This window comes from Aspergillus oryzae, chromosome 8 (assembly GCF_000184455.2).
Source record: "Aspergillus oryzae RIB40 DNA, chromosome 8".
NCBI lineage: Eukaryota > Fungi > Ascomycota > Eurotiomycetes > Eurotiales > Aspergillaceae > Aspergillus > Aspergillus oryzae.
In genome coordinates, this window is record NC_036442.1 from 289,901 (window position 1) to 317,656 (window position 27,756).

The window sequence follows — 27,756 nt, forward strand, 5'->3', positions numbered from 1 at the left end:
GGGTTGTCATGGTCGGTTGTTTAAGCCTTGGTCTATTCCTGAGGTATCAGGAATGACTCCTGGGAGCTGGGAGAAAATATCGAATGCACTTATACAACTACAGAGACGTCTGAAAAAGGAGCTGAAGGCTGAGATTAAGAAAGAGATTAGCCAAGAAAAGACGTCCGTTGTCGGTGGAAGCAGCATTTTGACCAACCATGACCCTAGCGGTGCGCGAAGGAAGGCCGACATTGAGCGGGTGAGGATAAAGGCTGAGCAGAACCGAGTTGCTGAGGCTTTCAAAAGGTAAGAAACCAAGTAATAACATCTTTGGACAAGTCGTCTCGATCAGGAAAGTAACAGGATCACAGGTTAGAAAAGGAAGAAGGAGCATCGGCACATCAGGCTTCAAGCTCGGATGTTCAGCCAAACGCTAGCAGTACTCAACATGGCCATGCTGAATATCTCGCTGAATGCGATATTTGCTCCCGAGAAACATCGCGAAATTGCAGTTTATGCCAGAGGGACTTCTACTGCAGCCAATCGTGCGAGGACAAGCGCTCCGGAAGGCATCTCTTCACCTGTGCGAAACGCCCCTTAACATCCGCGGATGTCCTATATAGAAGCATTGGAGAAGACCGGATGCCTGAAGAAGAGGATGTTTGCGCAGGCTTCGGCTTCAATTACTTCGAGTCATTTGCAGACAAGAGTAAGCTCTTGGGACTCTACAAAGGCCTATGGATACAGAAAGTTCCTGTTGAGGACATCCACAAGTGGCAAGTTGAAGGCTCTCTTGTTGCCAACATCAGAGAAGTTTTTTACCAGGTACCTGAGCGATACCGGGGTGGATATTTCCCATGGTTTCTAGAGCATACCCAATGTCTGGATACACTGATAACATAAGAAGAGGCAACGGAGCGGACTGTAACTACATTCTTCGACGAAGCACGCTCGTACCTAGACAAAGAAGACCGCGACAAACACTTCAACGAACTCAAACCAGAAGCCAAGCGAGACTGCTTCTATATGCTAGCTTTAACCCTACACATGGCCTATCCCAACCCCGTCGAACCCCCCTGGTTCAATTTCGGCTTTTGCACCTGTTACGACGAATATCAGGAAAGGGCTCTCGGGGGCCTGTTTGGAAAGCTCCTCAGCGGGGACAATCTATTCGACGACGTCCCGACCTCCATTCTCCGGATGCAAAATATACAAACAGCGACATTCACGGAGTTCAGGAAAGCCTACGAATCAGGAACAATGATCCAACTGATGGACTCAAAGGGCTTCAAACAATATCGGCTCCAATTCCCCTATCTGGAAGAGTTCTTCACAAGCCCACCCTGTGGGCCGCACCTATCTGTCTGGTCGCTGAAGCAGTTCCTGGCTATTTATAACCCGGCTGAATTCCCGCCCGATAATACGATTAGCGCAGACTACGGATTTATGAACTGTAAGACATTCACGGAAACGTGCACCCTGATGGAGCTTTACAAGAGACTTCTGCGAAAAGCTAGTCTGCTGGATCTCCATGAGGCGTGCGTTGCTGGGAAGTTATTTGAGTTTGCGGAGTGTTTTCACAAGATGGATCAGGCGCATAGGTGATTAATGAAGAACTTTTATCCCTTGAGCATTGAGTGATTTGGGCAGGAAAAGGACCGATCGGGATGGAGTTAGGGCTGCGATAGATTTGCAGCCCCTGTGTCAGATCTAGCGACTAGTTTTGAAACAATCCACTGGTCGGCACATTAACGATGCATGATTACTCAACCATCCGATTGATTAAGGGGAATTTTTTTTGGCCATGAAGCACTGATATCACTATGAAAAAGCTAACTTGGCAGCAATCAATTTACAACCATCGATGTGGACCCCGAAGCCAGTTGACATCGGGTAGAATGAGCAGCGCATCTGACACAACCAACACAAGCGAGGGAAAAAAATGTCCACGAATCAAGCTTAATATGATCGCGTGCCATGGAAAGGTCCTCGTGCCCCGCTTTGATCTGTGTCAGATCATTGGAAATTGGCAGTAAGCGACAGATTAAAAAGAAATAATTTGGTGGAAGGTCCAGGAGATAACTAGGTCCGTCCTCGGAGCTTCTTCGAAAAATTTCTCCTTTGTGCAGGGAATTAACTAAAGAGTGTGACTGCCCCAAAATGTGAGATTAGACTTATTGTGTCTGTGCCGCGGAGGTTTGATATCTCGGGCGAGAATTTGGTTCTGGATGTATGGCCGTGGCATTTTTGCAGATTCTACCTTTGGGTCTCTAGGTTTGACGGGTCAGACAGTTGGGGAAGTCTCGACGACTCAGTTACCACGAAAAGGGTCTGGACTGTCGTCCGGCGTAGGAAACAGGGGTATTGTTGGGGATGATGTGCAATGTAATGATACTAAATGGGCTCATTAATTGTTCATATTATAATCTACAGTCGTGATGTTTCGGTCCCACTAAGCCAGACAAACGCTTCGAAGGGCTTGATGGTAACCGTTGGTTGAAGTAGGGAATGGCTCGTTCGGCCAGGGTAACTAGAGAGCGCGACATCCCCAGAGGAGTTAAAGGCTTTCTCCGGGACAGACCAGGTTACTTCGTGCGGGCGAAAGTTAGTGACTATAACAGCTCGGCCAGAAGAGGCCATTCGAGCGTAGACAAATAAGTCTGGATGCTCGGGGGATAGGAGCTCAAACGAGCCATATACCAGGACATCGGGGTACGCTTTCCGTAGTCGCAGCACGCTAGCCCAGTAGTGGTACACACTTTCCTTATCGTTGACTTGGTCTAGTGCGTTGAGACTCTGATAGTCATCGTGAACGGGAAGCCACGGTCGAACGGACGAGAATCCAGCGTTGGGAGAGTCGTCCCACTGCATAGGCGTCCGTGCATTATCCCTCGACTTTAATCTGTATTCAGCGAGACAGGCCTCATGTAGTGGGGTGTTTTGTGGAGCGTTGCTGGTGATCCTGACCCTGGTTAGCCCGTGCTCTATGCGAAACGATTACGACCAATGCGCTTACTCATTCCAATGGTTTAAGGTTTCAATATCCCGATACTGGTTGATGCCCCAATGTTTGGGCACGTTGGGCATTCCCAGCTCTTGGCCCTGGTAGATGAACAGAGTCCCGCTCTGAAAGCCCAAGAAAGTGGCCAGCATCTTTGCTGACGGCACCCGGTACTCAGGCTCATCGGAGCCGAATCGCGAGACTATTCGTGGCTGATCGTGGTTTTCGAGATATAATGTATTCCAGCCGTTGTTCTCGTGCATGAATGTTTGCCATCTCGACACGATGGTTTTCAGCTCGTGTAGTTCCCATTTTCTAGATGTAAACTTGCCTCCGGGTCCGTGGTCGAGGGAAACCCTGGACTCGTAGTTAGTTCTGATTAAATATCTCTAGACAGGCAGTATCAACATACGTCTCAAAGTGGAAGACCATGCTCAATTCATTACGATCGCTCCCGACGCTTCTGAGCATCTCGTTAAGGTCGTAGACTTCTGGCATCTCTCCGACTGAGAAAGCATCGTACTGTTTCAGAATCTTACCAATACCTTGAAGGTATTCATGGAGTCGGGGGCCGCATGCGAAATGTTTCGTTCCGTCTTGCCACGGTGAGTCTGGGTTCGTTATCTCGGCATTAGGAAAGTTTTGATCCTTGCTGATAAGATTGATCGCATCCATTCGAAAACCGTCGGCACCCTTATTTAGCCAATAGCGGATGATGTCGTGTACTGCCGCGCGAACGTAGGGGTTCTCCCAATTCAGATCTGGCTGTTCTTTTGCGAACAAATGCAAGTAGTATTCACCGGACGGTTCATCGTATTCCCAGACACTTCCTGTACAACGTTAGAACGGGTCTATCAGGACTTGGTAAACACTATACGCACCGCCAAAGTAGGACTTCCAGTTGTTCGGTGGCTGAGGCTTCCCATCTTCTCCATATATAGGTTTCCTCCAGATATACCAGTCACGGTAGGGGTTGGCTTTGGACGAACGCGCTTCTTGGAACCATCGATGCTAGACACATCTTTGTCAGTGTTGTCTTTGGCCGTGATCCAGGAGTAGCAAACCTGGTCTGAAGTATGGTTCACTACTAAATCCAAGACCAACTTCATTCCCCGCTCATGGATAGCGGCTATTAATTGATCAAGGTCTTCGACCGTCCCATAGGGCCGATAAATATTGTAGTAGTCACTGATGTCGTATCCCATATCGACCTGGGGAGAGCAGAAGATTGGATTGAGCCATAGTATGTTGGCCCCGAGACTTTTGATATAATCTAATTTGGACAGGATACCCTGTATATCTCCAATTCCATCTCCATCGGAGTCCTTGAAAGATGCTGGGTAGACTTGGTATACTGTGCTCTCTTTCCACCACTTCTTCACGTTTTTCTGCACGGGGCTGGATGATTCTGACCTGGTGCCAGAGTTGAATGGAGACATGACCGGTTCAATAAAGCTCAGAAAATTCGAACTGAAAGCAACGGAAAAATAGCAGGGATCAAAGTCTCGACGGCAGTAAGGGGATTATACGTTCACATGCTCTTATAAATACGCAGGTGACATGAAACCATGACATTATGGTTATGCGCCTCCTCGGCCCTCTCTGAGGCGAGCCGATAATGATCCGTGGAGGTGCATACCCCCTGTGGTCACGGACATACTCCATAGGTGGATCTATGTCGGCAAATAAGTTCCACCAACAACCGAATGACGTGCGACACAGCTCATTTTATTCGTCTATTGAGCTCAAATCATCGAGCTTGTACATAGGGCTAGGTGCGTGCCGATCCACAACCGTAGCATGAGAACAGGATGGAGTGCTATAGGCTCCATCCGGTGAGATCTCCGTTGCTGAAATGGGCATGCTTGTCCGTTGTTCTGAGACGTTGGAGACTTTTGTTGGTGACGGGTATTTCTCGGAGAGATGCAAACCTTGGCCCCGATTCGAGAACTTCTTGGCACGTCTTTTGCCCCAACGGGAAGCAAACATCGTCAACCCATCCAACTTTTACCCCTTCCGGAAGTTAATCAAGTCTATTACTTATCAGATACTACCCAATGCTTGTAGAGTTCGCAGGATGCCTCCAAGGGACGTGCGTTTGTCTTAGCATAGCAATAGTCCAAACGGCTAAGATCGGCTGACCGAGGCCGTTGTAGTGGAAAATATAAGAATGTACGAAGTGCCTCAAGTGAAAGGTTACAGTATGGCATGTTGACGACAGGCAACACTCGGCCGAGGCAAAGTACAAGTCTTCTGTCACAGTACGGTTAGCTTTTAGCCACTCCGACAGCTCCAGTAACCATTTCTGAGGGCCTTCCCCCTGATTTGAGTCGGCGTGATCAACAGCAACTATCTACGTAGTGCCAGCCCCCTGGCTAGGTACGTATCCACTGTCGTATAATCAGATGATTGGGAAGATAGGGTTTTAGTGGGTAACAGATAGGGGGAAGACCAGATAACAGAAGAAAAAATAATGAAAAAAATAAAAAAAATTAAAAAATTAAAAAGTAGCACTCAGCGGCATGGGCTAAAGACGTGCATCGCGCCTTTTCGTTTGGCAGCATTATAGGCGACACCATGCAGTGATGGCTGCTTAAAAACCGCACCTAAAAAACGACCGTAGAGAAAAATGAGCATGGGTCCAATCCTAGCTGTGGGACCGACCGTCCGATTCTGATCAGTAAAGTGAACGGCCGAATATCCATGGTAGCTTTGAACCGAGTAGCTTTGGCATGAGTGAAGGACTCCTGAGATATTCAACCACGTATCGGAGCAGATTGCCATATATTAAGTGCAATTATAATCTAGAAAGTTGAAGATTTAATATAAATCCAAGGGGACCTCAGTTCCCAGACGGGCCGTCCCGATAACTGATCCAGTAGCGTGGGTATTCTGCACACTTTCACCCAAAACCCAAGCCCTAACCTATCATTCAGAAGGGAGCACGTAGACGCTCCTGAGCGTAATACCTCTGGTATCCTCGATATGAGGTTGTGCTGCTAATTCTAGGTGTATTAGAACGATTATATGATGATCACTGAGCCAGTTATGCTGATCCAAGAATGGTTTTGTGTTCGGCATCCGCGGCGGTAACCGAAAATTGAATTCAAGACGCGGATGGATGGAAAATGCGCTTTTCGGACGTATGCCAGCTAAGCATAGGCAAAATCGTCTGGATCGCTGCCTTGGAGTATGGTCGTTGTGACATGGTTGCAAATTCGCTCTATGATAGTGAGGGAAAAGTCGGGCGGCAAAACTTGGGTCTATCTTTGAGCCCATGAAGCTTCCAACTTCTGGATCCGAACGCTCGTCTCCCATCCAAGATCCGCCTCGATTCCACGTAGAAGATCAACAACTATTTGGCGTTCCTCCGGATTTTCAAAACATTGTCCGACTGCAAACAAAAGCGGTATCGTATAAACACGTGCGGCACTCCGAGGACGACCGAGTGCAATGCCACAAATTTCCCGACCACGATATTCGGTCTCTTTCATCAACTCCCGGTACCCTTGTAGGCGGTCAAAGGCAGTGCTGGGCCCGCTGACTGCATCTGTTGGCCTGTTCAGGGATAACGCAAGGCGTCCAAAGTGGTACTGCTGCATTGTCGCAGCACAGGATGTTAGCCCGTAAAATATCTCGGGAAAGGGCAAATAAATGATTTCGGGAAGCTTCGTTAGGTCTTTGGGATAGTCTAGTCGTAGACACGGGCGGAATGTCTCCGGTAACCCTTCGAACCAGGTTTGAAAATCGAAGCAGAGTTTCAACCAGGTGGAAGTAGAAGGGTATGATGCTGAAGATGGTGTGGGTGGATCACTAGATGAAAGACCGGTTAATTGTTCCCATTGTGACTTCTTCGACTCCGCTAGAAAATTGATCACTTTTGCAACGAGCCAAGTCAAGCTGTTAGCTGCAAGGTCTTCGTGTGATAACGCCTTATCGGTCATATCCTTGGCATCCAATGATATGTTCCCCGATTCATCAATTGAAATGCCGGCAGCTCTCCATAATGAAACGTTGTCCTGGTCAAACTGAGTTGGAACTCGATTAATATAAGCACTTAAGTAATCCAACCGGGCAAGGTTCCAGAACGCCGCCCTAGCCCCTTGAGGTAGTAAACATGGAATAGGCGAAGTACCGCTGTGTACTTCTATCAAAGAGTCAAATAATGACTTTATTCCAGAAAGGTGCCTGAAGCGATTATGAGTATTTAGTTGTGACAAACAGGTGGAACGGGGTGGTCACGCACGATTGCCAATTTTCTGCGGGTTCATCCAAAATCTTATACATCGTCATGATAGTTGAGGCTGCGAGGATATTCTCTGCCTTTCTTGAGAAAGTGCTGGCAGCGGCTTCTTCGGCAGCGGAACTAGACTGCTGTGGCTGAGAACTTAACCATCGGCTGGCGATTTGAATTGCCGATTCTTCTAAAATGGCCGAGCTAGATACGGAAGTGTAAGCTTCAGAGATGGCGGAATTCATGCGGGAAGCGGCAATATAGTAGTAGTTAGTTGCTTTGAGAAACCAGTCCACTTGTGTCGCATTTGGATAGATTTCCATGGTCGCGGGGCTTGTGAACATTCCACCACTAGCTGGTGACGTTGCGCCTTTCATCCTGCCGAGATGCTTCGCAGCCAGAGCGGCAATTGCAAAATTTAAGAAGGGATCATTGATCGCGCGTATTGGTACATGAACTTCAAAAAACCGGGTCGAGTCCGAGACGTCTAGCCTGTCCTTCAATCAGCGCGAGTCACACCGACACTCTTTCAAGGTCTTACGTACCAAGGCCCCAAACTTTCCGAAAAATGTCGAACCAGAAACGCTATTTCATGTTCAGTGCCCGTTAAGAGTTCAGAAAAGATATCCTGGAACTCGTCTCTCTCGCTAGGTTGTGATGGGCTCCCCGAGGCAGTATTAGAAGATGGGGGCCTGGACCGAACGATATTGTAAGCATTACCCGGGACGTGAGGAGATGTAGCATTATTAAAATTTAGTGGACTGTGGCCAGCACTCCTGCTAGAAGTGCTCCGTGACTGGTTCAATCCAATAATTTCAGTGGGCGTGGTGTCTGTGATGGGCTGGTTTGCCATGAAATTAACAGCATTCATTCGAACGGGCGATTTTGTCGCGTTAACCCTTATGCTCTGGGTTGGTGAGTGAGCGCCTGGTTGACTCGACTCGCTAGATCTCCAGCTCGCAGGAAGTGCAGAATGGGCTTGACTGGGACCAGCACTTTGCTGGTCACCATGTTGGTTCGAGCTGAGCAAGCGTTCACCTGTAGCCTGTTGATATGAGACACTGTCCCTGAAGCATTGGATGTTAAGGTACGATGTGCCAGCTTACAGTTTCTGTGCCTTTGCTTGTATGTGGCTTTGTGTGACTTTCTTGGTAGGGCGCGTATCGGCGCCTTACCGAAGCGCCTTGGTCTATAAATTTGCGCGTTTGAACATATCCCGGACAGTCCACCCCAGCGTTCGTGCATCGCTGACACTTCGGACGTGCCTCATCACACTAGATGGTTTAGAATGGAAGACGGTAAGTCAAGCTATGGTTGGCACGCACCTTGAGATGCCTCTTTTTGCATCGCTCACATGCTTTGTTGGATGGTACCCCAGGCATGGTGTCCACAGTGTAGTGGGGCTTCCAATTGTGGCGAAATAATATCTACTTTCATCAAATACAACAGGCATGAACTGTCCCTACATGTCGCGACACAGCGGGGCCCCTTGACTGCTATTCGAGTGCTCCATCGGTTTTCAGATAACCGTAATGGTTTTAGTTTGGAGACTATCGCAGGATTGGAGAAGCTTCTGTCGTCAGGGATTCTTGGCAGCGGCCTGATCACGGGACGGCTGTACCTCGGATGAGGTTCGGAGATCAACCCGACTTCGGATCACGGAACATCATTCTTCCACATTATTCTCTATGATCAATACCGAACACGATGTCACCTCTATCGCCCCAATCTTACAGGTACATCCTTCAGACGGCTCTCATGGATCACTAGTCATGCTGCGGACAAATGAAAACCAGCCGAAAGTTTTTCGTGGGCTTGTGAGCCAAGCTGGGCCACGGAACACCCATCGCCCCGTGGAGAACACAGTGACATCACAGTCAATGCCCTCAGTGGCAGCATCTAGTAGCGAAAGGTGTGATACTGGTAGTATCTCCGACGTGGAGAAAGGCCATATATATGATGAATGGATTCGTTAGTTTCTGCTGGGTAACCTCATAAATATTGTGTATACTAATGCCGCTAGGTGCTGGAAAACCGCACAACTTAGTCTGCTCTGGCTGTCGTTATCCAGGCAATTTGTTATTGTGTGAAACTTGCTGCAGGTCTTACCACGGGCCATGCCTGCCATCGCAAGATGCCTCCTTATTGACTGGATCGTTCCACTGTCCATCCTGCAGACACAAACGGTGGGATCAGTCACCTCCTCAATTCGACAGGTCCGCACCTTCGTCGAACGCTTCACGGGGCAGTACTCCCGGTGTAAATGGCTATAGCCGAGTCACCAGTCCCCGTGAATATGCTTCTATAGATGGACGCCGGACTTTGACAGCTCTGGGCCCATTGGCAGGACCCACCCAGGTTCTGTCTATACGATCTCCGCCTGATGTCGACCGTCATCAGTCTTCTGAAGATCACGGGAATTTTGCAACTCCGGAAACTGACGTCCTGTCCCGCGCCAGGAACCTTCTTGTTGACTATGGTCAACTTGATGCTGACAAAGATATAAGGCCCGAGCTCTTGCTGAAATTGGCGTCAATGATGACAGAGCTCGAAGCCCAACAATCACTGCAACAGGAGGTTCAGGAACTGAAGGCAGAAAATGTTGCTTTGCGAAACGAGAATGCCAACTTCCGGGGATACTTTACCTCCCGGCTGCCAACAAACGAGCCCATGATCAACTCTTCGTCAAACATCATCCCTCCGATCTTCCCAAGGCCGTCGTCCGATACCAGTGGGAAGACTTGGGATAGGATCGTGATGGATTTAATCTAACCCTATCCAGGTATAACTGAGATGCATACACTGCTCATCGATACTCAGGGAGGGCAATATCCTTTGCGCGTCAACTCATGCATATTTCTCACGAATTGTTGACGACATGGGGCTCCAACTCCGCTGGTGTCGTCACTAAGATACAGACCTCAAGGAAATTCGACCGTATCCAACTCGTTGGGAAGCAACCCTAGGACATCCACCAGATGGCTGAAGCATATTACAAGTCTTTATCGGCCACTATCTCCATGCGCACTGGCATCAAGTGGATCGTAAAAGGTATGGAATGTTCCTCAGGTACGGCTCGACTGTCAAAGGAACTCAGTACACGCATTATGGTTTTACTCCCCGAGGTCATACGATCTTGTTTGATGTTCGACCAGGCTCTTTCAATAGGGCCCAATCAAAGGTGGAGCAGCGTTCCAACGAATTGCGGGGTTACGCCGAAGCTATAATGCAGCCGAAGTAAGATCCGAAATGATCGGCATTTACCCGCAGAAACTTGTCTGCTCTGGAGTACAGTCCCTTCTGGTCTGGGTCATTTTTGTACACGATTTTCCCTAATAGGCTGTTCTGTTCCTAGTCGCAGCGGTAATTTCCGCCATGTCACATCGTTCCACAAAGAGGGGCTGCATTCAATGTCACATCTCAACAGTTAGTTCAAGTCGCTCTGACATGTCAAATAATTATTGCGGGGATCAACAGAAACACATGTGGCCCCTTTCAAGGTAGAGCATTTAAGGAATGTCAGTTCCTACAGTTCAGCCACATTGGAAATATGCAAGGGGTGAAACATAGCAGTGCGTGCCTGGTGCCCCTTTCCTGAGAATATTCCTTCAATACGGAGTACCTTCCTGCTGTTTCCCTCTTTATTTAATTCATCAGATTTCCGATACCTGCATGTGCGATCTGAGTCCCACAATATGTCAGGCTTCTTCTCTCGGAAGCTCCTAGGGGCGATTGCTTTAACGTTCTCATTTCTTAACCAAGCAAGTGGACAAGATACGGGTGCAAATGAGTTTGATGTCCTAGACTATGTTGATCCGCTTATCGGAACTTCCAATGGAGGCATGTATCTGCATGAAGGCAGTTCTGCATGCACAGGGCTGACTAGGTGATATAGGGCATTCCTTTGCTGGGGCGACACTACCATTTGGTGATTTTTTCTCTTATTTAGCGTCTGAAACCAGCCGCTAACATACACAAAGGTATGGCAAAAGCGGTAGCAGACACACAGGGCGAAAATCAAGCTGGCTTTGCATTTGACACCGAAACGGTCACTGGCTTCTCACATACCCATGACTCCGGGACGGGGGGTGTAAGTGACGACCTTGACCATCTTTCTACCGTAATTCGTAAGGTTCTGACCTACTCTTAGTCGCCATCTATGGGGAATTTTCCTATATTCGCACAGCCTAATTGCCCAGACGATGACCTCAACCAGTGTAAATGGCAACAAAACGATCGCGCAGTCGCGTGGGTACGAGATTCCCCCAAGGCAAGACCAGGCTACTTTAGCATCGCTATGGAAAATGGTGTACAAGCTGAGATGACGGTGACAAACCACTCGGCATTATACCGATTTACTTTCAACAATGTCCCCACAGAGTCGCTCAGTCCAGTGATTCTGGTTGATCTCATGGACCTGCCCCAATCGCGAAAGGGCGGCATAGCCTCAGTTGATTCTTCTGGGCGCTTGACTGGGAACGCAACATTCAACCCGAGTTTCGGTATTGGGTCGTATGAACTCCATTTCTGTGTAGACTTCAAGGGTGGCGATATCCGCGACACAGGGACATGGGTCAAAAATCGGGCTAATTCCAGTCAGAAGACTGTCAGTCTTGTCGAAGACGGGAGCAATACCCCAGCCACCCTTTCAGCTGGTACATTCGCGAGGTTTCATACATTGCGAGACAATACCATCACTGCGCGTGTTGGTGTCAGTTTCATGAGTGTTGAACAGGCGTGCTCCAACGTAGAGACGGAGCTGCCCAATTTCGACTTCGCTAACACAGTGTCTGCAGCTGAATCTGCCTGGAGAGATAAACTGAATGTAATAAGTGTTAATGCAGAAGGCATCTCATCCGACTTACAGAAGGTTTTCTGGAGTGGTGCGTATCGAGCCATGATTAGCCCGCAGGATTACACGGGAGAGAATCCTCTTTGGAAAAGTGAAGAACCGTATTACGACAGCTTCTATTGGTGAGAGAGCCCGCCGGGCCAGATGATTAAGTCACTGACGAGGAACTTACAGTATATGGGACTCATACCGTGGCGTACACCAATTGCTGACTCTGATGGATCCCTTGTCTCAATCCCGAATGATCAGGAGCCTGGTTGACATTTACCGCCATGAAGGCTACTTACCTGACTGCCGTATGTCTCTTTGCAAGGGGTACACTCAAGGAGGGTCTAATGCAGACGTTCTCATCGCCGATGCGTTTTTGAAGAATGTCAGCGATGTCGATTGGGACACAGCATATGAGGCCATTGTAAAAGATGCGGAGGTTGAACCTGCGAATTGGGGTGTCGAAGGGCGCGGTGGTCTTCGGAGCTGGAAGGGACTAGGTTATATCCCTACGGATGACTACGACCCTGATGGCTCAGGGCTACACACACGCAGTATTTCGAGAACCGTCGAATATGCATACAATGACTTCTGCATCGCTGAAGTGGCTAAGCGAATGGGCCATGACAGTGACTATGAGAAATACCTCATGCGAGCTTCTAACTGGCAAAATATGTTCAAGGATGATCAAAGATCTACAATCAACGGTGTGGATACAGGTTATGTGGGCTTCATGCAGCCTCGCTATCTGAACGGGACATGGGGATATCAGGACCCAATCTTCTGCAGTCCACTGATGAACTTTACATCTTGCTACCTGAACCCAGATGGGCACGAAACATATGAAGGAAGCTCCTGGCTCTATACATTGTACGTCATTCACCTTTGGTATAATACCCTAAGCTGACATAAATACGCTTAGTTATGCACCTCAGGATATGAGTCTACTGATAAAGCGACTGGGCGGCGCTCAGCTCTTTACATCTCGACTGAACTACCTACACGATTCGGGTATACTTTATGTTGGTGATGAGCAGGCCTTTCTTACCGTTTTCCAGTTCCACTATGCTGGTCGTCCGGCACTCTCGGCGGCGCGTTCCCACTTTTACATCCCGTCTCAATTCAATACATCCGTCTCTGGCATCCCCGGAAACGACGACGGTGGAGCGATGGGCTCTTTCGCTGTGTTAAGCATGATGGGCCTCTTCCCAGTCCATGGACAGGATGTCTATCTGATCACCCCACCATTCTTCAAAGAGATCAGTATCCGGAACAGCGTTACCGGCGCGGTTGCCACAATTCGCAACCTCAACTTCGATCCTACTTATAAGGCCATCTATATACAGAGTGCTACACGGGATGGTAAGCCGTGGACGAAGAATTGGATTGGTCATGACTTTTTCAACCAGGGTGGTGTGCTTGAGCTCGAGCTGGGTTTGACGGAAAGTGCTTGGGGGACGCAGAATGAGGATCTTCCTCCCAGTATGAGTCACTACTAAACAAAGTGTCCATGGGACCGGTCTCTCTAGATTAATTGACTGGACTTATTTTGGAGCAATGTACATACGTACCAATGGTTGTAAATGAATATGTTGTTGATGGTGTCACGTCCTGGGTACGCGGATGGATAAGGAGAGGCTGGAAGACCAGTATGGGAGCAGCGGTTAAGAACCGGGACCTTTGGGAGTGTTTACTTGGAGAAATGGAAAAGTGGGATATCAATGGCATGCAAGTCAAATTCTGGCGTATTCCGAGAGATTGGAATACGGGTGCGGACTATCATGCTAGACATGCTGCTTCTGAGGATACACGAAGCGGCTTCCGGGATATTAAGGGCATATTTGTCAAAACCTATATTTTTTATGAGGTTGAACATCAGGTCTTGCAATAAGGTGGCACCTATGGGCCTTTGAGCTGCAGATGCTTCACTACGTGAATGCTACTTTGTCCACTTTACCGGATGAGATATGTAATCATCTAGTCAGATTAAGGTGCACAAAATAATTGACTATGAACGGGTTGACCGGTTAAGGCCATTCATAGTTTCGGAATATTATTAAATGTCACGGTCTTTAGGACCGGAAGGTTTTATCACCTACTCATTATGGACTATCTCGCCAATTCCCAAAAGAGCCCCATCACTCCACTTCACAGCTAACCTGCCTCACAGTCCCAATACCAGCACCGGAAGTAAGAAAGCTTTCAGCACCAGTATCCATACAGAAGTCAAAGTGAATTCCAGAATCGTACTTATTCGGCGTGTTGCAGATAAAATTACCATCAATGGGACAAAGATTGTTCACGGTAACCTTCATGGTCTTCTCCTCGACGGGTTTCCACTCAGGTCCGAAGTGACCGTGATCTCCCAGCAAGTTTCGCACTCTAGGCTTACTCCCTGACCAGCCGCCAGGCTGTATTGAGCCTGGCTCAGGGCAGCGGTGATTCCGGACTGGTTGGGCTGGCCACAGGTTTTGTGGCAATAGCGCAGTGGGGAGAGCCACTAGTATCGCCCTCGCCGTAGAGGGTGAAGGTAGCTTTTTCTTGGGCGAGAGAGATGGTGAGGAGAGAGGAGGTGATGAGAATGGGGAATTTCATTGTTGATTTTTTGATGAGTCGAGTGCTTAAATTAGCCAAATTTGCGAATGAAGTCTGTGTGATGATAGAGAATTGGGACGAGGACCATGGGTGGGTTTGAAATTCAGCTTACACGCCTTTCGTAGGATACGAGGTGTACCCCTGCTTCCCTCATATAATTGCCTCGGTGGCGAGATAGGACCTCTAGGATTTCAGGTCTATAATTTCCATTATTCCGTTGCGCTACCATAACGACCGCTCCAGAAATTGGCAGATTCTCCCTTTGTTGAAATAGGACCTCTAGGATTTGAGGTCCATAATCTCCATTATTCCCTGCCGCTGCCCTGACCACCTCTTCAGAGACTGGGAGATTCTCCCCTCGGTATCGAAATAGAATATTTAGGATATCAAGTCCATATCTTCCATTATTTCCTGCTGCTGCCCTGACTACCTCTTCAGAAATTGGCAGATTCTCCCTTTGTTGAAATAGGACCTCTAGGACTTGAGGTCCATGATCTCCATTATTCCTTGCAGCTTCCCTGACCACCTCTTCAGAGACTGGGAGATTCTCCCCTCTGTATCGAAATAGAGTCTCCATAGTTTTATGCCCACCATATAAACTCCCTGCCACTGCCTTGACAACATCTTCAGAAACCGGGAGGTTCGCTCCTTGGTGCTGCAGGAAGAGTTCCATGATAATACAACCATATGTTCCACAAGTTACTGTTGCAGCTATAACTGTTTCTTCTGAGATTGGTTGATCATTGTCTTGGTACAGAAAGAGGTCCCATGGCTTCGGTTCCATATCTTTATTATATCCACGTACGTCATCTGCAACTAATTCTTGGATGATTGGATCTTTTGTTCCACTTTGACGGAGTAGCTGCTTTATTACCTTGCTTCTGAATATTGCCTGCGCTAATGTTCTCATGGCAATATCTATTACAACCAGCATTATATGTTTCAGTCTTTTTTCAGCCTCATATGGCTCTTCTCGGAACTTCAGTGGTTTGTTCATGAGCGGGAACATAATCCCAGACTTTTCTTTATTTTCTCTTTCAGCCAGGGGGGTTTTCCATGTGAGGAGAATATCACAGAGACCATTCGTAGAACACCTTTCTTGAGGCATTGCTGCTGGGGTACTCTCTTTCTGACGTTTTTGTCGAGGTGTCACCGCCGGCGTGATGACGGTGAAATGGCCTTTGCACAATCGTATAATGCTTGGCTTTGAAGCCCCTTTCAGAAGACAGATAATATCACCATCCTGAATCAACACTGCAGCATGCTGGAGCTTCCAATCAGTTTCCCAATGATCCGTACAGCCAAGTGATTTGGCATTATCATTGAAGAGGACTTCGATGTTTTGCTTGCCAAATTCAGAAAAATACTCTCCAACAAAGTGTACATGGCCAAGGATCCATCCTTTGCCTTGGATAACAACCGTTCCTGTCTCAGTCCATGTCTCAACCGAACATTCAGGGAATAGATGACTGGTGATCTCTTTGAATACCACCTCCCATGGGAGGCTATAGTTCGGCCTTATAGCAGCTGCGATTGGATCGGCACTTAAACCTAGCAATGCATATAGTTTGTCATGCTGCTTGGTAGCATTATGGCCATGATACATTCCAATGAGCTCCCCCATAGAGATAGACCCGCGTGAACCAAGCTCGTATTTTGGGCGATAAAATGCACCTCTTATGAGATAAGCGACAGGTCCAATCGTGCTTGGAAAATCCAAAAATCCCCTTAGTATGTTAAGGCCTTCGCAAAAAATATGTCCGTTTATATAAACAGAGCCACACATGATATAAACACATCTTGCAACCCCAACCTCTTGAAGCACCTTATTTTTTTGGGTTAGTGATGGTTGTTTCCATTGGTGATGCGCTATCTTACCCAGATACGGCTAAACCAATCTCGTTGTAGCAACCGCAGACACGCATCAGAGTTTTCGATAGGATCGGGATCGTCCTCGTACCAAATTGCTGCGGCCTCTCCAGGGCTACGAATCTCTTCGTAACTGCTTTCTAGAATATCCAGAATAGAGTTTGTATATCGTTGTCGTTCTCGATCGTGCCAAATGTCTGCGGACTCTCCAAGGCAACGAATCTCTTCGAGCGCTTTATCACCATCTTCGGTAGCACCTCCAAGCCAGACAATGACGCGTTCGGCCTGTGCATAAATGGTCCGCATAAGTGGGATCTGCTTGCTTTTCTCATGTCCCTGATCTTCCTCATCCTGATTGATACATATTGCATCAACCCACAGTATTCTTTCAAATAGGCTGTTTCGGAGGTGTGAAAGTGCGACATGAAGATTCGTCGTGACATGGAAAATACAGCCGTTTAGAATGATTGATTCAGGCTTCACTTCACTTCCCCATACATAAGAAAGGGCCTGATACAGGTGCGTTCCCATGCCTATCTCTGATAAGTCATAGTTGAACATCTCACACTGTATCGGAGCACTCTTATCCTTATGCGGCAAAAGACGGATCATGCGAGTAGTATAAGGCTCTGGTGGAAGCGTTGGGTACGTAAAAGGGGGCAGGGTGATATGGGAGGTAAGTTCTAGGTTTGGAGACATCTTGATATACTATATCTGTTCCTGCTTTAACGAGTACTGGTTGCAGCTGAAGATCGTTCATCTTGGGTTGATAAAGTCTGCGTGAGCTTGTCTGCTTTTGTGATCCTAGATGATTACAGCCTCGCAGATGTGCTGAGTTGGTATGTCTAAAGTGAGGGGTAACGGGGTATATGTGGCTGAGTCGGTCCATCAGGGGCTGTGTATCTGATATCGGCACTAATGAACTCGCACTTATATTATGTGACATGTCACATAGTGCAGGATCCTCTTATATGCAGGTTAATATATCTCCATATCCAAGGCTGTTGATCTAATATACGCTTGATGGGGAAGGTCAGCTGACCAGCTCCGTATCATAGCAGCATTGGAGCATAAAAAACCATATAACTCTTTATGCGTGCCCACATTTTTACATATGCAGTCAATTTGAGACATTGGTATTCTCCTCTTCCAAATTTCTGTAGTGTTGATGTCTTGCACCATGGCTACTTCTTACCAGAGACCTCCACCAAAGGTTCCTCCTCAAAATTGTAGAGCGATGGGAGCGGGGCGTTACCGATCCTGCCAGCCTCACCTTCGATGAGCGCCAACATCTTCTAAGTCGGTACCCGTACGGAAAACGTGATGACTTCTGCAGGGCACATACTGGATTGACTATCGAAGAACTTGTTCAAAAGGCTGCCAGAACAGACGGTTTAAGCCGCCTCATAGCGGATATTATCCTTTGGGCCCAGCTAATCAAATAGACGATTGTGAGCCTAACATGATAGATGCAAGGGATGTGATTCGTTGGCCAGTAAACATACGACGTACATACACTGCCGTGAAGGAAGCGATTTTGACCGATATTGAGAAGAAGGCCCAGGCAAATGCAGGTAAATCCTACTAGATAGTGGCAGTTCAACGATCTGCCAAAGACGTGCACAGCTGAGGAAGCACATAACCATTGATTACACTACAGGGCAGCTGCCTACCGCCTGCCTATAGACTTTAACTATATAAATTTTCAGATTTCTTGCCCGTCGCTCCGGGGGGTACCCCCGCTTATTATATTCGCCCCCCAATCCCCTTTGGGAACATCAGGGAACTCCACCCCCCTATACTCAAGAGCGCTTCTTCTCTTAGAAATCTAGGCAATGCAGTGTATTTAAATAACCTAGGAAAGTAGGCAATACAGCGCGTTTGAATAATCTAGATATCTAGGTATGCTAAAGACGTGCGCAGTACTTCATTACACTATCTAAATAGTTGGTAAGCAGGTCAGCGACCAATATTATACATAAATTGAGAACCAATAGACAAACTATCCAAACAATCAGAGTCGAGAAGGTGAAAACCCGTCCGGTATATTGCTTATCATAAGCGTAAGGAGTTGGACCGAGTGGCCCAGGACAAAATCTCTTATGATTTCAGCAATATCCGGATATCTAACAAGGTCCCCTGGGTGATTTGTGTGAGCAATCAACCCCAACAGTATTGGGGCTTTGTTTGTATCCGAACATCATTTCACGATGATTCAGCCTGGCGCCATTTCCAACATCAATTTGGGGAGGCCATTGACCTGGGCCTGACCTTCATCCGAAATCCCAAGGACAAATTTTGGACACCAGATAATTTGAAGCAACGATGGAAAATCGTGGGTTGAGGATCCAGTGAACGAGAACGCGGCACTTGAAGATATCTGCGGGTATGTTCAGCTTTAGCTCCGTGTGTCATGACTGTCTAATATGTCTAGCTATTTCCGGAATCTTCGTGATGAAGGTAAGATAGAAGGACTCCGGCAGGACGCCTTTTTCTATGTTGATACCGCTGCTATCCAATCCTCTCTCGATTGTTGTCCCCTCCCCGAGAGAGGTTATGTTCTCGCCGCAGATGCCTCCCATGACGCTACAAAACTGCCGACCTACCTGCATGACTTTAAGGGCTCAGTCCGTGTTGCAGTTACCGGAGTTTTCACTACCTTTTACGCTCGCTTGATACCAAGAGGTAGTCCTAAGGATAACCCGGCAGCGGAGCACAATTTACGCCAGAGTTGGGAGGTCATTTATAAACGGGCAAATTTTGATGGACGGCAGAATGCGTACCCTCCTGTATCAATATGAATAGGGGCTGGTATGATCCTATACATGATATCACCATCCAGAATACGTAACAAGTGCTTAGGTTGGCTGGGCTGCATTGATTAATAGTGCTTTTTCATGTGTACGAATATTCTCAGTGTCCCCTGATGTATGGGTAGTCTCTGGAATTTGTAGAGACAAAATGAGACGGTTTCAGATTTATTAAATTTGTAACTGTTCTATTCTATATTTTCAAGGTAGAAATGTCTGTTAGGCCAGTGCTCCAGGGCATGCCATTGCACGAGGGAAAAAAGGCCATTGGTGCGTGGATGCTTTCAACCAAACACACCGTAGGCCGTTAAATATATATCAACTTGAAACTTCCCTCAATGAGTCGTTGGCCTAACAACCTCCATATATACTTTTTAATACTATCACTAAAAATTACTCAATCTATAGGACTTCTATATTGAAATACTATAATCAGAACTCTCTTGGAATACATAGGACGAGAAATTAGATGTCTAGGGCTTGATTTTTTCCCGACATATCCCAAGCCGGGTGAAGTACAACAATTACACCAGGCTTATATAGCCAAAGAACAAAGAGCTCTTCAACAAGTAGCCGGGCTAGCTCAATCGGTAGAGCGTGAGACTCTTAGTCATCACGGTATCTCAAGGTTGCGGGTTCGACCCCCGCGTTCGGCTTCTCTTTTTGCACTTGTTTTTCACCTCTCTCTTCCTCCCACCGCCGCTCTGGATTAATATGTAGGACCGCCGTAACACCATAAGATTCTACTCAGCTGGCTTGTGGTAGCTGAAAATGCTATCTCGTTCCTTCATCCGATTTGACTACTTTTGCGGCATTATCCGTGTTCAGCTACAAGCTGTCTTGTTTTCCAAGCTTGCCTGAATCTCTTGGTTGGTTTCTAGCAGCATGATGTTACTTGCCCTGGTATTTATTGAGACCTGTCAGGGCTTTCTCGATCACGCGCTGCCACGTCCCAGCCACCCCGAGACCTTCCTGCAAGCACGTCGCCCGCACCCCATCGACGTGTTCAGGAACATGAGAGAGTATATCGGGCTGTCCATATGTATATTTATCAAATCGTGTAGTTAGTCCCGGATCGCTAACGGCGGACTGTTCAGCGTCTAGATGACGTTCACACCAATCTAGTTCTCCTCGCGGCTGATACCTCACTTCCTTTCAGGTCAACATACCCCTGTTCCTCACTCTTAGCCGGAATCATTATGAGAAATCGGTCATTGGAGGTTTTAATCTCGGCCCCGAGTAAATACCTTTCTAGATCTACCTACTGTCACTTCAGCAGACAGGTGGCACCATTCCATAGTCGAAACCAAGCGATACCCTCTGATTTACTATACTTACAGAAGAAAGAGGGTACCGGTAAGAGGACACTCGGAATGTATACCATTGTGCGTTCTTCTTATCATGATCTCCCACAGTGATCGCGGCTCAAGAAGAAGACTTCTACAGATATACCACCAAGCGATGGCTGTGTGTCTCAGCTCCTAACGACTATGCTTGACTACTTATTGACTCCACAGCAGGTCCAATGACACCGAGGAAGCTTCACAGCGTTATCAGAGGTTCGATATCCAAGAGCTTCTTGATATAGCTGCTCGATCGATTGGTAGTGATGCTAGATGTAGGTTTTCCCAAAACCTTCCCTTTTTATGATTTTGTTAAGGATATATCAAGGTAACCACGTGATGAAATACCCAGAGGGGTTTTACAATAAAGCCTTTCTTTTAACGTTCAGTAATGGGTCTGAGGTGGTCGCAAAACTGCCAAATCCCAATGCTGGGCCCAGAACCCTCACTACTGCCAGTGAGGTTGCAACGATGGAATATGTAAGATCTGAATTCGCGAGACAGACACTGGAACTAACCTAGGAAGGCGCGAACAATTCTGGGTCTTCCTGTTCCGGAGGTGCTAGGTTGGAGCTCCAATTCCTCCAACCCGGTCAGAAGTGAGTATATCATCATGGAAAAGGCAAAAGGGACGGCTCTCGGTGATGTGTGGTATCAACTCCCGACCCCCTCTAAGCACAAATTTATAAGGCAAGTGGTGGAATTAGAGGCAAGATTAGCGTCGGTGCCTTTCACTGCACACGGCTGCATCTATTATGCTGAAGATGTACCCAGAGAGTGTTCCAAGAATCAGTTGCCGCTTTATGGCGATGACCTAAAGAAGTTTTGCGTCGGTCCAGTCGTGGACCCAATTCTTTGGTCTGATGAGCGGGTTGAGATGGGACTAAATCGAGGTCCTTGTAAGTCGTTAATTTTCCAAGTATTTTTATTTTCTTCCTGACTTATGGTATCTTTTAGGGCACCACTTATCTGATTATGCGACAAGCATTGGTACCAACGAGAGAACGTGGGCAATGCAGTATGCAAAACCGCGTATGAATTACTACCGAAGCAACACCGATTTTGAGATGCCCACTGAATACATCGACCTTATCGAGAAGTATCTGCGGATTGTTCCACACATAACACATTGTGAACCTGACACTGCAGATCTCCTGCAACCGACACTGTGGCACAGTGACCTCCATCTTAACAACATCTACGTTGACCTCGACACAGAAACGATTACTGATATAATGCACTGGCAGAGTATAACTGTTGCTCCGCTGCTCTTGCAAGCTAAGATACCTCGGATGGCTCGGCACATCAATCCACTCCCACTAGGCTGGGTGATGCCGGAAAAGCCAGAGGGCTACGAGACGTTCTTCCAGAAGGATAAGCTCAAGGCAGATAAACTCTATGAGAGCGCCCTATGCCAGAAGTACTACGAGGTTTGCACTGCCAAGAAGAACCAGCGACACTACGCTGCTATGTGTCATAACGATACGTGGAAGTCACCTCTTATTCTCCCGTTAAAATCAATAAGCGGGGCTTGGTCCTCGAGAGAGGTCTTTATGTTACGCTCCTCATTGATGGAAGTTGTGGATCATTGGGCGGAAATCCAACCTGCAGCGGATTGCCCTATCTCCTTCACAGACGAAGAAAGAAACTTGCATAACGAAGAGATGGAGAACCGTGACTACATTGAGGGACTCATGGAAGAGTTTCAAGGAGCAGGAATCTTGCCAAGCGATGGGATTGTTGATCCTGAGGACTATGAGGTTGTGCAGAAGACAAACTACGCACAAAAGGAAAGGTTCATGTCGTTAGCAGAGGACGAGGAACAGAGAGAGTGGATGGACAAGATTTGGCCTTATCAGGACCGGGCCAGTGAAGCATGAATGTTGAGTTTATTTTCATTAGTCTTTCCTCACCCCCTGGGGAGAGTAGAGAGGGAGGGAGACAGTTATATTATACCCACATATCGTCCCTATTCTGTACTTTAGCTAGGTAGCAGTGATTCATCTTCTTTACATAGTATGATATATTTGAAATTAAAGGTGCTTGTATCAACGCTCACGGTGAGGACCACTCAGAAGCACCAGACTGTGATCATTCCAAGGGTTCTTACTGTAATTATACAGCTTAAATACTGTCTGCCTCTCCTTCAATCATATGACAACATAAGACCATTGATTTCGGCGACCCTATGAATCTGACTCGAATCTTCCGGCGAGCTTGGATGCCGAATCACCTGTAAGACTATCGCACAGTTAGAGATAGAATAAATCCTTATCATTTAAAATACGGCAGAGCTAAATTAGCGCCTAGATCGGTAAGCCCTCAACTGATAATATAGTGATTCTAGGTCATTTTAGTGAACCGCACAAGAAGATCACCCAGCCTCGTCACCTTCGGGATGCGTCCCTGCCACCATATCACAACGGTAGTGGTAATCCCTCCTAGAGTGACAGCGGTGAGAGTCAAGTTGCGCAGACATTGCGCGAGGCGCTGTTTGATGAGTTTATCTGCGCGCTCGGCGTAATCGCCTGGATTATTGGTTCGGGGGAAGGGCTCGTTCGGAACAGGCTTGTCGAGAAACTATCTCGGTCATTAGCTATCGTTTTGAGAAAAGACCAGATTCTTCCTCATCATACATACCTTGCAAAGCGGCTCCCAGCCATCCTCAACGGACCACTCCAGCAAATTCTCCTTAGGCACCATCCCCCGAACCATATTGCAGTGGTCGCGATACACCCACTTTGCGTTTCGCTGGATACCGTCTTGGGTGGTGCCACTGTGAAAGATGCCTGGATATCCATCTCTTAAGTAAAGACTGTACAGCCAATGAAACTCCGCGGAAAACCACTGCATCCCCCATATCACCCATGATTGATCGACCTCTTCGACGATGGTTTTATTGATGCTCCGGTACCAGGCGTTGGAATCGGGACGCACGTTGAGGACCACTTTGGCCTCGGGGTAGGCGGCGAGCAGCTCGGGAGCGAATAAAATACATAACGAGTCAACCACCGCCTGACTATCACCGACGAGAATGTCGAACTCCGCGCGACTAATGTGCACGTCTCCATCGCGAGCCCCCTTGTATTTCCGCCGCACTAGCTCCGCACAGAGTTGCAGCTTGCTACCATCTGGTTCGAAGACCAAGTCCCAGCCATGGTATGTTTGCAGGCCCAGAGTTCGCAAGGCCATGCTTAATGACTCGGTGCCGGTGCGTGGCATGCCCAAGCAAAGCACCTCGACGGGCTTGGTGCGTTTGTGCGGAGCCGGCGCGGGGAATCCATAGAGTAATCGTTGGAGGGCGTACATTGGGGCTCAAAAAAAAGGTAAAGCTGGCGTGAGCATAGAAAGAACCCTGGGGAGGTCTTCCACATCATAAGAAGTAGCTATGATCGGTCGCATGATTCTTAGAGCGGGTCGATTGGGGGCCTGAGTGTGTCGTGTCCGGATGCGGTTGGGGGCCTAAAGTTTGGGGGCGTGGAAAGGGAGATATATATATCCATCTTCATACGAAAAGACTTTGGTGTGTTTTGAACATACAGCGATTCACTAAATCCTGAGATAAAGGAGATTCGACCAGGATGGAAGGGTAAGAGCAAGAATTATATATACTATCGGTCTATATGACATTGATGCTTCCAGGAATTTATACTATCCTATCTAAGGCTAGCTTTTTGACTACTACCTAGGTGTGGGCAGGGACCCGCATGGCGGCCGGAAGAACCCTCCTTCCGGGCCACTTAGGGCCGCCGGACGGAATGCTCTACCTAAGTACCAACATATACGATATCTTATTATCCACTAGAATTAGAAGGTTATCCCGCTGCTGCGCCAACTTTCAAACCCGCTTACAATAGGATCCGGAATTACCTTCCCAACCTGCAACAATGTGCCGCTAACCCGGTGATTATATCCAATCGGCGATATTCCGTATTATCTAGTAATCTAGGTCTATAACCAAAGGGTCAAATCGATAGACAATAAGATCCTGATTCTTTCTATTTAAGTGGCTCTGTGGTGTAAGTTGTAAATACTGAGTGGTTATGATATAAACTAGAAAGAGATTCCTGTTCGCACAAATTCTTCTACTCAAATTGTCCTACACTTCAACACCTTGATTACTTGTGACTTGTCTTGCTTCCGCTATCGACCAGAAGAATTGGGCCGTTGATCAACCATGCCTTTTTCGCGCTCGCTAACTGTGGTTGGATGCCACTCTGAAGGTGAGGTTGGGGATGTGATTACCGGCGGTGTCCTCGATGTTCCAGGGAAAACGATGTACGAGAAGCTAGCCCATATCTCAACGAAGTATGACCATCTACGGCAATTCCTGCTCAATGAGCCCCGAGGCCGATCGTCTATGAACACCAATCTTCTTCTCCCACCTTGTGATCCGCGTGCAGACGCTGGCTTCTTGATCATGGAGAGCGAAGAGTATGCGCCAATGTCAGGATCAAATCTCATCTGCACCACAACCGTTTTACTAGAAACGGGCATGATACCCATGAAAGAGCCCGTCACTGAACTGGCCTTGGATACTGCCGCTGGTTTAGTAACTGTCACGGCGGAATGTGAAGCAGGGAAGTGCAAGACGGTGGAATTCAACAACGTCCCTGCATTTGTCTTCGAACTAGACTTTAAAGTTCAAGTTCCAGGAATCGGCGAGGTGTCTGTGGACATCGCATACGGGGGTATGATGTACGTGTTAGTTGACGCTGCATCGGTCGGCTTGAAAGTAGACAACTCCCACGCTCGCCAGCTAATCGAAATTGGCGAGCGCATCAAACGTGCGGTGGAGGCCTCTTATACTGCTGTCCATCCAGAAAACCCTGGTGTCAAAGGGTTCAGTGTCTTGGAGTACACAGAGCCTATCAAAATCGAAGATGGAGTGAAGGTTGCTGTCAATACTGTGGTCGTCTCCCCCGGGAGATTTGACCGTAGTCCTTGTGGCACCGGAACATGTGCGAGGTTAGCAGTTATGCATGCAAGGGGCGAAATTGCCGAAGGAGAGGTCTTCAAACACCGGAGTATTATAGGCACGGAGTTCATATGCCACATACGTGGCACGTCCATGGTCGGAGATTACAAGGCTGTTTTGCCTACGGTCAAGGGTCGAGGTTGGATAACAAGCTTTAAGCAGATTGTCCTGGATTCAACGGACCCTTTCCCAGAAGGATTTAGAGTAGGAGACCAATGGCACATGGCACCAAACTAGGCCTGTTTACCCACTACAATCTTAGATAGGTATATCTAGCTGCAACGCCCTCTGGGTCATATAAGTGGGTCAATATCTGGCTGGCTGTATGCTAAGCCACAGCGGGGTTAACGATGATCAACGCAAGGCTGAAACGATCGACAAGGCTTTCATTGCCTAATAGTACCCGGTACATATATCTCTCAACTTCACCTACTCCCTATTCGCATGCATCCATGCCGAAATAATAAATCCTACCCAAAAATGTCCCCCACCAACCAGCACACCCAATCCGTCCCCGTCAACGTAGAGCAGCAGTGCGGAGTTACTCTCCCAGACGGTGGTCAGTGTACTCGATCGTTGACCTGTAAGGCTCATTCTATCAGCGCAAAGCGAGCAGTTCCTGGTCGTTCAACGTCATACGATATATTACTCCTGGCTTATCAGAAGATGATCCAGGCTCGTCAGAAGAACAAAACTCCCCAGCAGAGGAAGTCCCGCCCACCGAAAACATCCAACTCATCTCAAAAATCGTCCAATGGCTCGCATACTCAACCCGAACCCTGTTCATCGAAGAACTCGCTGAACTAGTCACCATCTCAGAAACCGGGACCGACGTTAAGAAACGCCTCTCTAACCCACGATCCATCCTCACCATATGCCCAGACACCCTCATAGCAACCACACCACCAATCCCCACTAACCCTCCCCCCGAAAACGAATTCAAACCAAACCAACACCAAATCCACTTCACCGACCCAACCATAAAACAATACCTCCAATATCCGGAAATCCTCCAAAGCAATGCACAAAACCACCTCGCAATAACAGAAGCAACATCCCACACAACTATCGCAAAGGACAGTCTCACTTACCTCCTCCAATTCACAGAACCCTACACCACAACTCCCAGCAAAATCAAAACCTCGTACCTACTAAGCTACGCAACAAACTACTGGGCCGTGCATGCCCGTCTAGCCCACCCAGAAACAGACCCCGAGCTAACAGCCCTAATCCTCCGATTCCTGGGCTCAGAAACAGCTTACCTCAACTGGACGGCTTTTCTGGATGGTTACACACCTTTCTCTGGAACAGATGGGTCTAGTTTAATCCGTCATCCGCATCAGATCTACTACGCTACATCGTTTGGTCTAACGAATATCGTCACGGCGCTTCTTGATACTGGTGCTCCGGTGAATAGTAGGGGACCGAGTGGGAGTGCGCTAGCTGCTGCTGCTTTAGCGGGACACCTTGATACTGTCAAGGTGCTTGTTGATTCCGGGGCAGATGTGAACCTGGCGGGGCCGTTTGGGACGCCGCTTGTTTTGGCTTCTGGGAGGGGTTTTGTGGATATTGTGCGATTTTTGGTGGAGAGGGGGGCGGATGTTGAGGCGAGAGGAGAGTGGAGCGAGACAGCCCTTGTGGAGGCGAGGAAGAATGGGTTTGAGGATGTTGTTGGGGTTCTTTTGGGGAGGTAGCGTTGGGTTTTCTTCTTTTGTGTCTTGATGTAGGTTGGGTGATTGGTTTTGGTGGAGGTGTTTATGTGGTTGGTTAATGTGGAATACACTTGATCGACCGATGGATAGGTGTCTCTTGAGTGAGATATCCTGTTTTAAACCCAGGGGTTCTACGAGAAATGCTCATTTGATATCACTTCTATATGAGAGAGAATAGATCCTACGATGTTAACTCGGAGATAACTCGGCCCTGACATCACCCTTCCAAAAGGACATGGTTCTAGACCACATCCCAGATAAACCCCTCATATAAAGCAACTTCTTATAAGGATAAACATGAAAGACAATGTCATTGTGGCAAAATTACAGCGTTAGCCTTATCGTCCAAGTTATGAAGTCATACTCACCGGTTCCTATATAAACGTCTGCTAATG

At 47.7% G+C, this 27,756-nt stretch overlaps 11 protein-coding genes and 1 non-coding gene across 12 annotated transcripts; 7 read left to right on the forward strand and 5 right to left on the reverse strand.

Moving 5' to 3' along the window:
• Positions 1-52: 52 nt before the first annotated feature.
• Positions 53-847, forward strand: AO090103000380 (uncharacterized protein; the record flags this gene model as incomplete). The annotated part of the gene is made up of 3 exons (XM_023233304.1): positions 53-285; positions 351-688; positions 789-847. The coding sequence occupies 3 exons, from the start codon at positions 53-55 to the stop codon at positions 845-847; spliced, it is 630 nt and encodes a 209-aa protein (XP_023093939.1).
• A 158-nt stretch (positions 848-1,005) lies between these two features.
• On the forward strand, positions 1,006-1,584 carry AO090103000379 (uncharacterized protein; the record flags this gene model as incomplete). Its single annotated transcript, XM_023233305.1, has 1 exon — positions 1,006-1,584. The coding sequence occupies one exon, from the start codon at positions 1,006-1,008 to the stop codon at positions 1,582-1,584; it is 579 nt and encodes a 192-aa protein (XP_023093938.1).
• An 822-nt stretch (positions 1,585-2,406) lies between these two features.
• On the reverse strand, positions 2,407-4,419 carry AO090103000378 (glycoside hydrolase family 13 protein; the record flags this gene model as incomplete). The annotated part of the gene is made up of 5 exons (XM_001826892.3): positions 2,407-2,941; positions 2,996-3,337; positions 3,393-3,810; positions 3,862-3,991; positions 4,045-4,419. 5 exons carry the CDS (start codon positions 4,417-4,419, stop codon positions 2,407-2,409), a joined length of 1,800 nt encoding a protein of 599 aa, XP_001826944.1.
• A 2,618-nt stretch (positions 4,420-7,037) lies between these two features.
• Positions 7,038-8,085, reverse strand: AO090103000377 (uncharacterized protein; the record flags this gene model as incomplete). Its single annotated transcript, XM_023233306.1, has 4 exons — positions 7,038-7,075; positions 7,116-7,168; positions 7,227-7,706; positions 7,760-8,085. 4 exons carry the CDS (start codon positions 8,083-8,085, stop codon positions 7,038-7,040), a joined length of 897 nt encoding a protein of 298 aa, XP_023093937.1.
• Positions 8,086-10,192: 2,107 nt separating this feature from the next.
• AO090103000376 (glycoside hydrolase family 92 protein) lies at positions 10,193-13,553 on the forward strand (the record flags this gene model as incomplete). The annotated part of the gene is made up of 6 exons (XM_023233307.1): positions 10,193-10,265; positions 10,304-10,359; positions 11,164-11,304; positions 11,365-12,188; positions 12,316-12,924; positions 12,977-13,553. 6 exons carry the CDS (start codon positions 10,193-10,195, stop codon positions 13,551-13,553), a joined length of 2,280 nt encoding a protein of 759 aa, XP_023093936.1.
• Positions 13,554-15,123: 1,570 nt separating this feature from the next.
• On the reverse strand, positions 15,124-15,757 carry AO090103000375 (uncharacterized protein; the record flags this gene model as incomplete). Its single annotated transcript, XM_023233308.1, has 2 exons — positions 15,124-15,203; positions 15,241-15,757. 2 exons carry the CDS (start codon positions 15,755-15,757, stop codon positions 15,124-15,126), a joined length of 597 nt encoding a protein of 198 aa, XP_023093935.1.
• A 437-nt stretch (positions 15,758-16,194) lies between these two features.
• AO090103000374 (HET domain-containing protein) lies at positions 16,195-17,217 on the reverse strand (the record flags this gene model as incomplete). The annotated part of the gene is made up of 4 exons (XM_023233309.1): positions 16,195-16,200; positions 16,254-16,376; positions 16,528-17,051; positions 17,085-17,217. 4 exons carry the CDS (start codon positions 17,215-17,217, stop codon positions 16,195-16,197), a joined length of 786 nt encoding a protein of 261 aa, XP_023093934.1.
• A 2,683-nt stretch (positions 17,218-19,900) lies between these two features.
• AO090103t00010 lies at positions 19,901-19,984 on the forward strand. The gene has a single exon. It is a non-coding gene; the product is annotated as a tRNA-Lys (tRNA).
• A 1,700-nt stretch (positions 19,985-21,684) lies between these two features.
• Positions 21,685-22,551, forward strand: AO090103000372 (uncharacterized protein; the record flags this gene model as incomplete). The annotated part of the gene is made up of 1 exon (XM_001826887.3): positions 21,685-22,551. One exon carries the CDS (start codon positions 21,685-21,687, stop codon positions 22,549-22,551), a length of 867 nt encoding a protein of 288 aa, XP_001826939.3.
• A 463-nt stretch (positions 22,552-23,014) lies between these two features.
• Positions 23,015-23,980, reverse strand: AO090103000371 (sulfotransferase family protein; the record flags this gene model as incomplete). The annotated part of the gene is made up of 2 exons (XM_001826886.3): positions 23,015-23,251; positions 23,312-23,980. The coding sequence occupies 2 exons, from the start codon at positions 23,978-23,980 to the stop codon at positions 23,015-23,017; spliced, it is 906 nt and encodes a 301-aa protein (XP_001826938.1).
• An 868-nt stretch (positions 23,981-24,848) lies between these two features.
• AO090103000370 (proline racemase family protein) lies at positions 24,849-25,886 on the forward strand (the record flags this gene model as incomplete). Its single annotated transcript, XM_023233310.1, has 1 exon — positions 24,849-25,886. One exon carries the CDS (start codon positions 24,849-24,851, stop codon positions 25,884-25,886), a length of 1,038 nt encoding a protein of 345 aa, XP_023093933.1.
• Positions 25,887-26,093: 207 nt separating this feature from the next.
• AO090103000369 (uncharacterized protein) lies at positions 26,094-27,343 on the forward strand (the record flags this gene model as incomplete). Its single annotated transcript, XM_023233311.1, has 2 exons — positions 26,094-26,232; positions 26,544-27,343. The coding sequence occupies 2 exons, from the start codon at positions 26,094-26,096 to the stop codon at positions 27,341-27,343; spliced, it is 939 nt and encodes a 312-aa protein (XP_023093932.1).
• Positions 27,344-27,756: the final 413 nt, after the last annotated feature.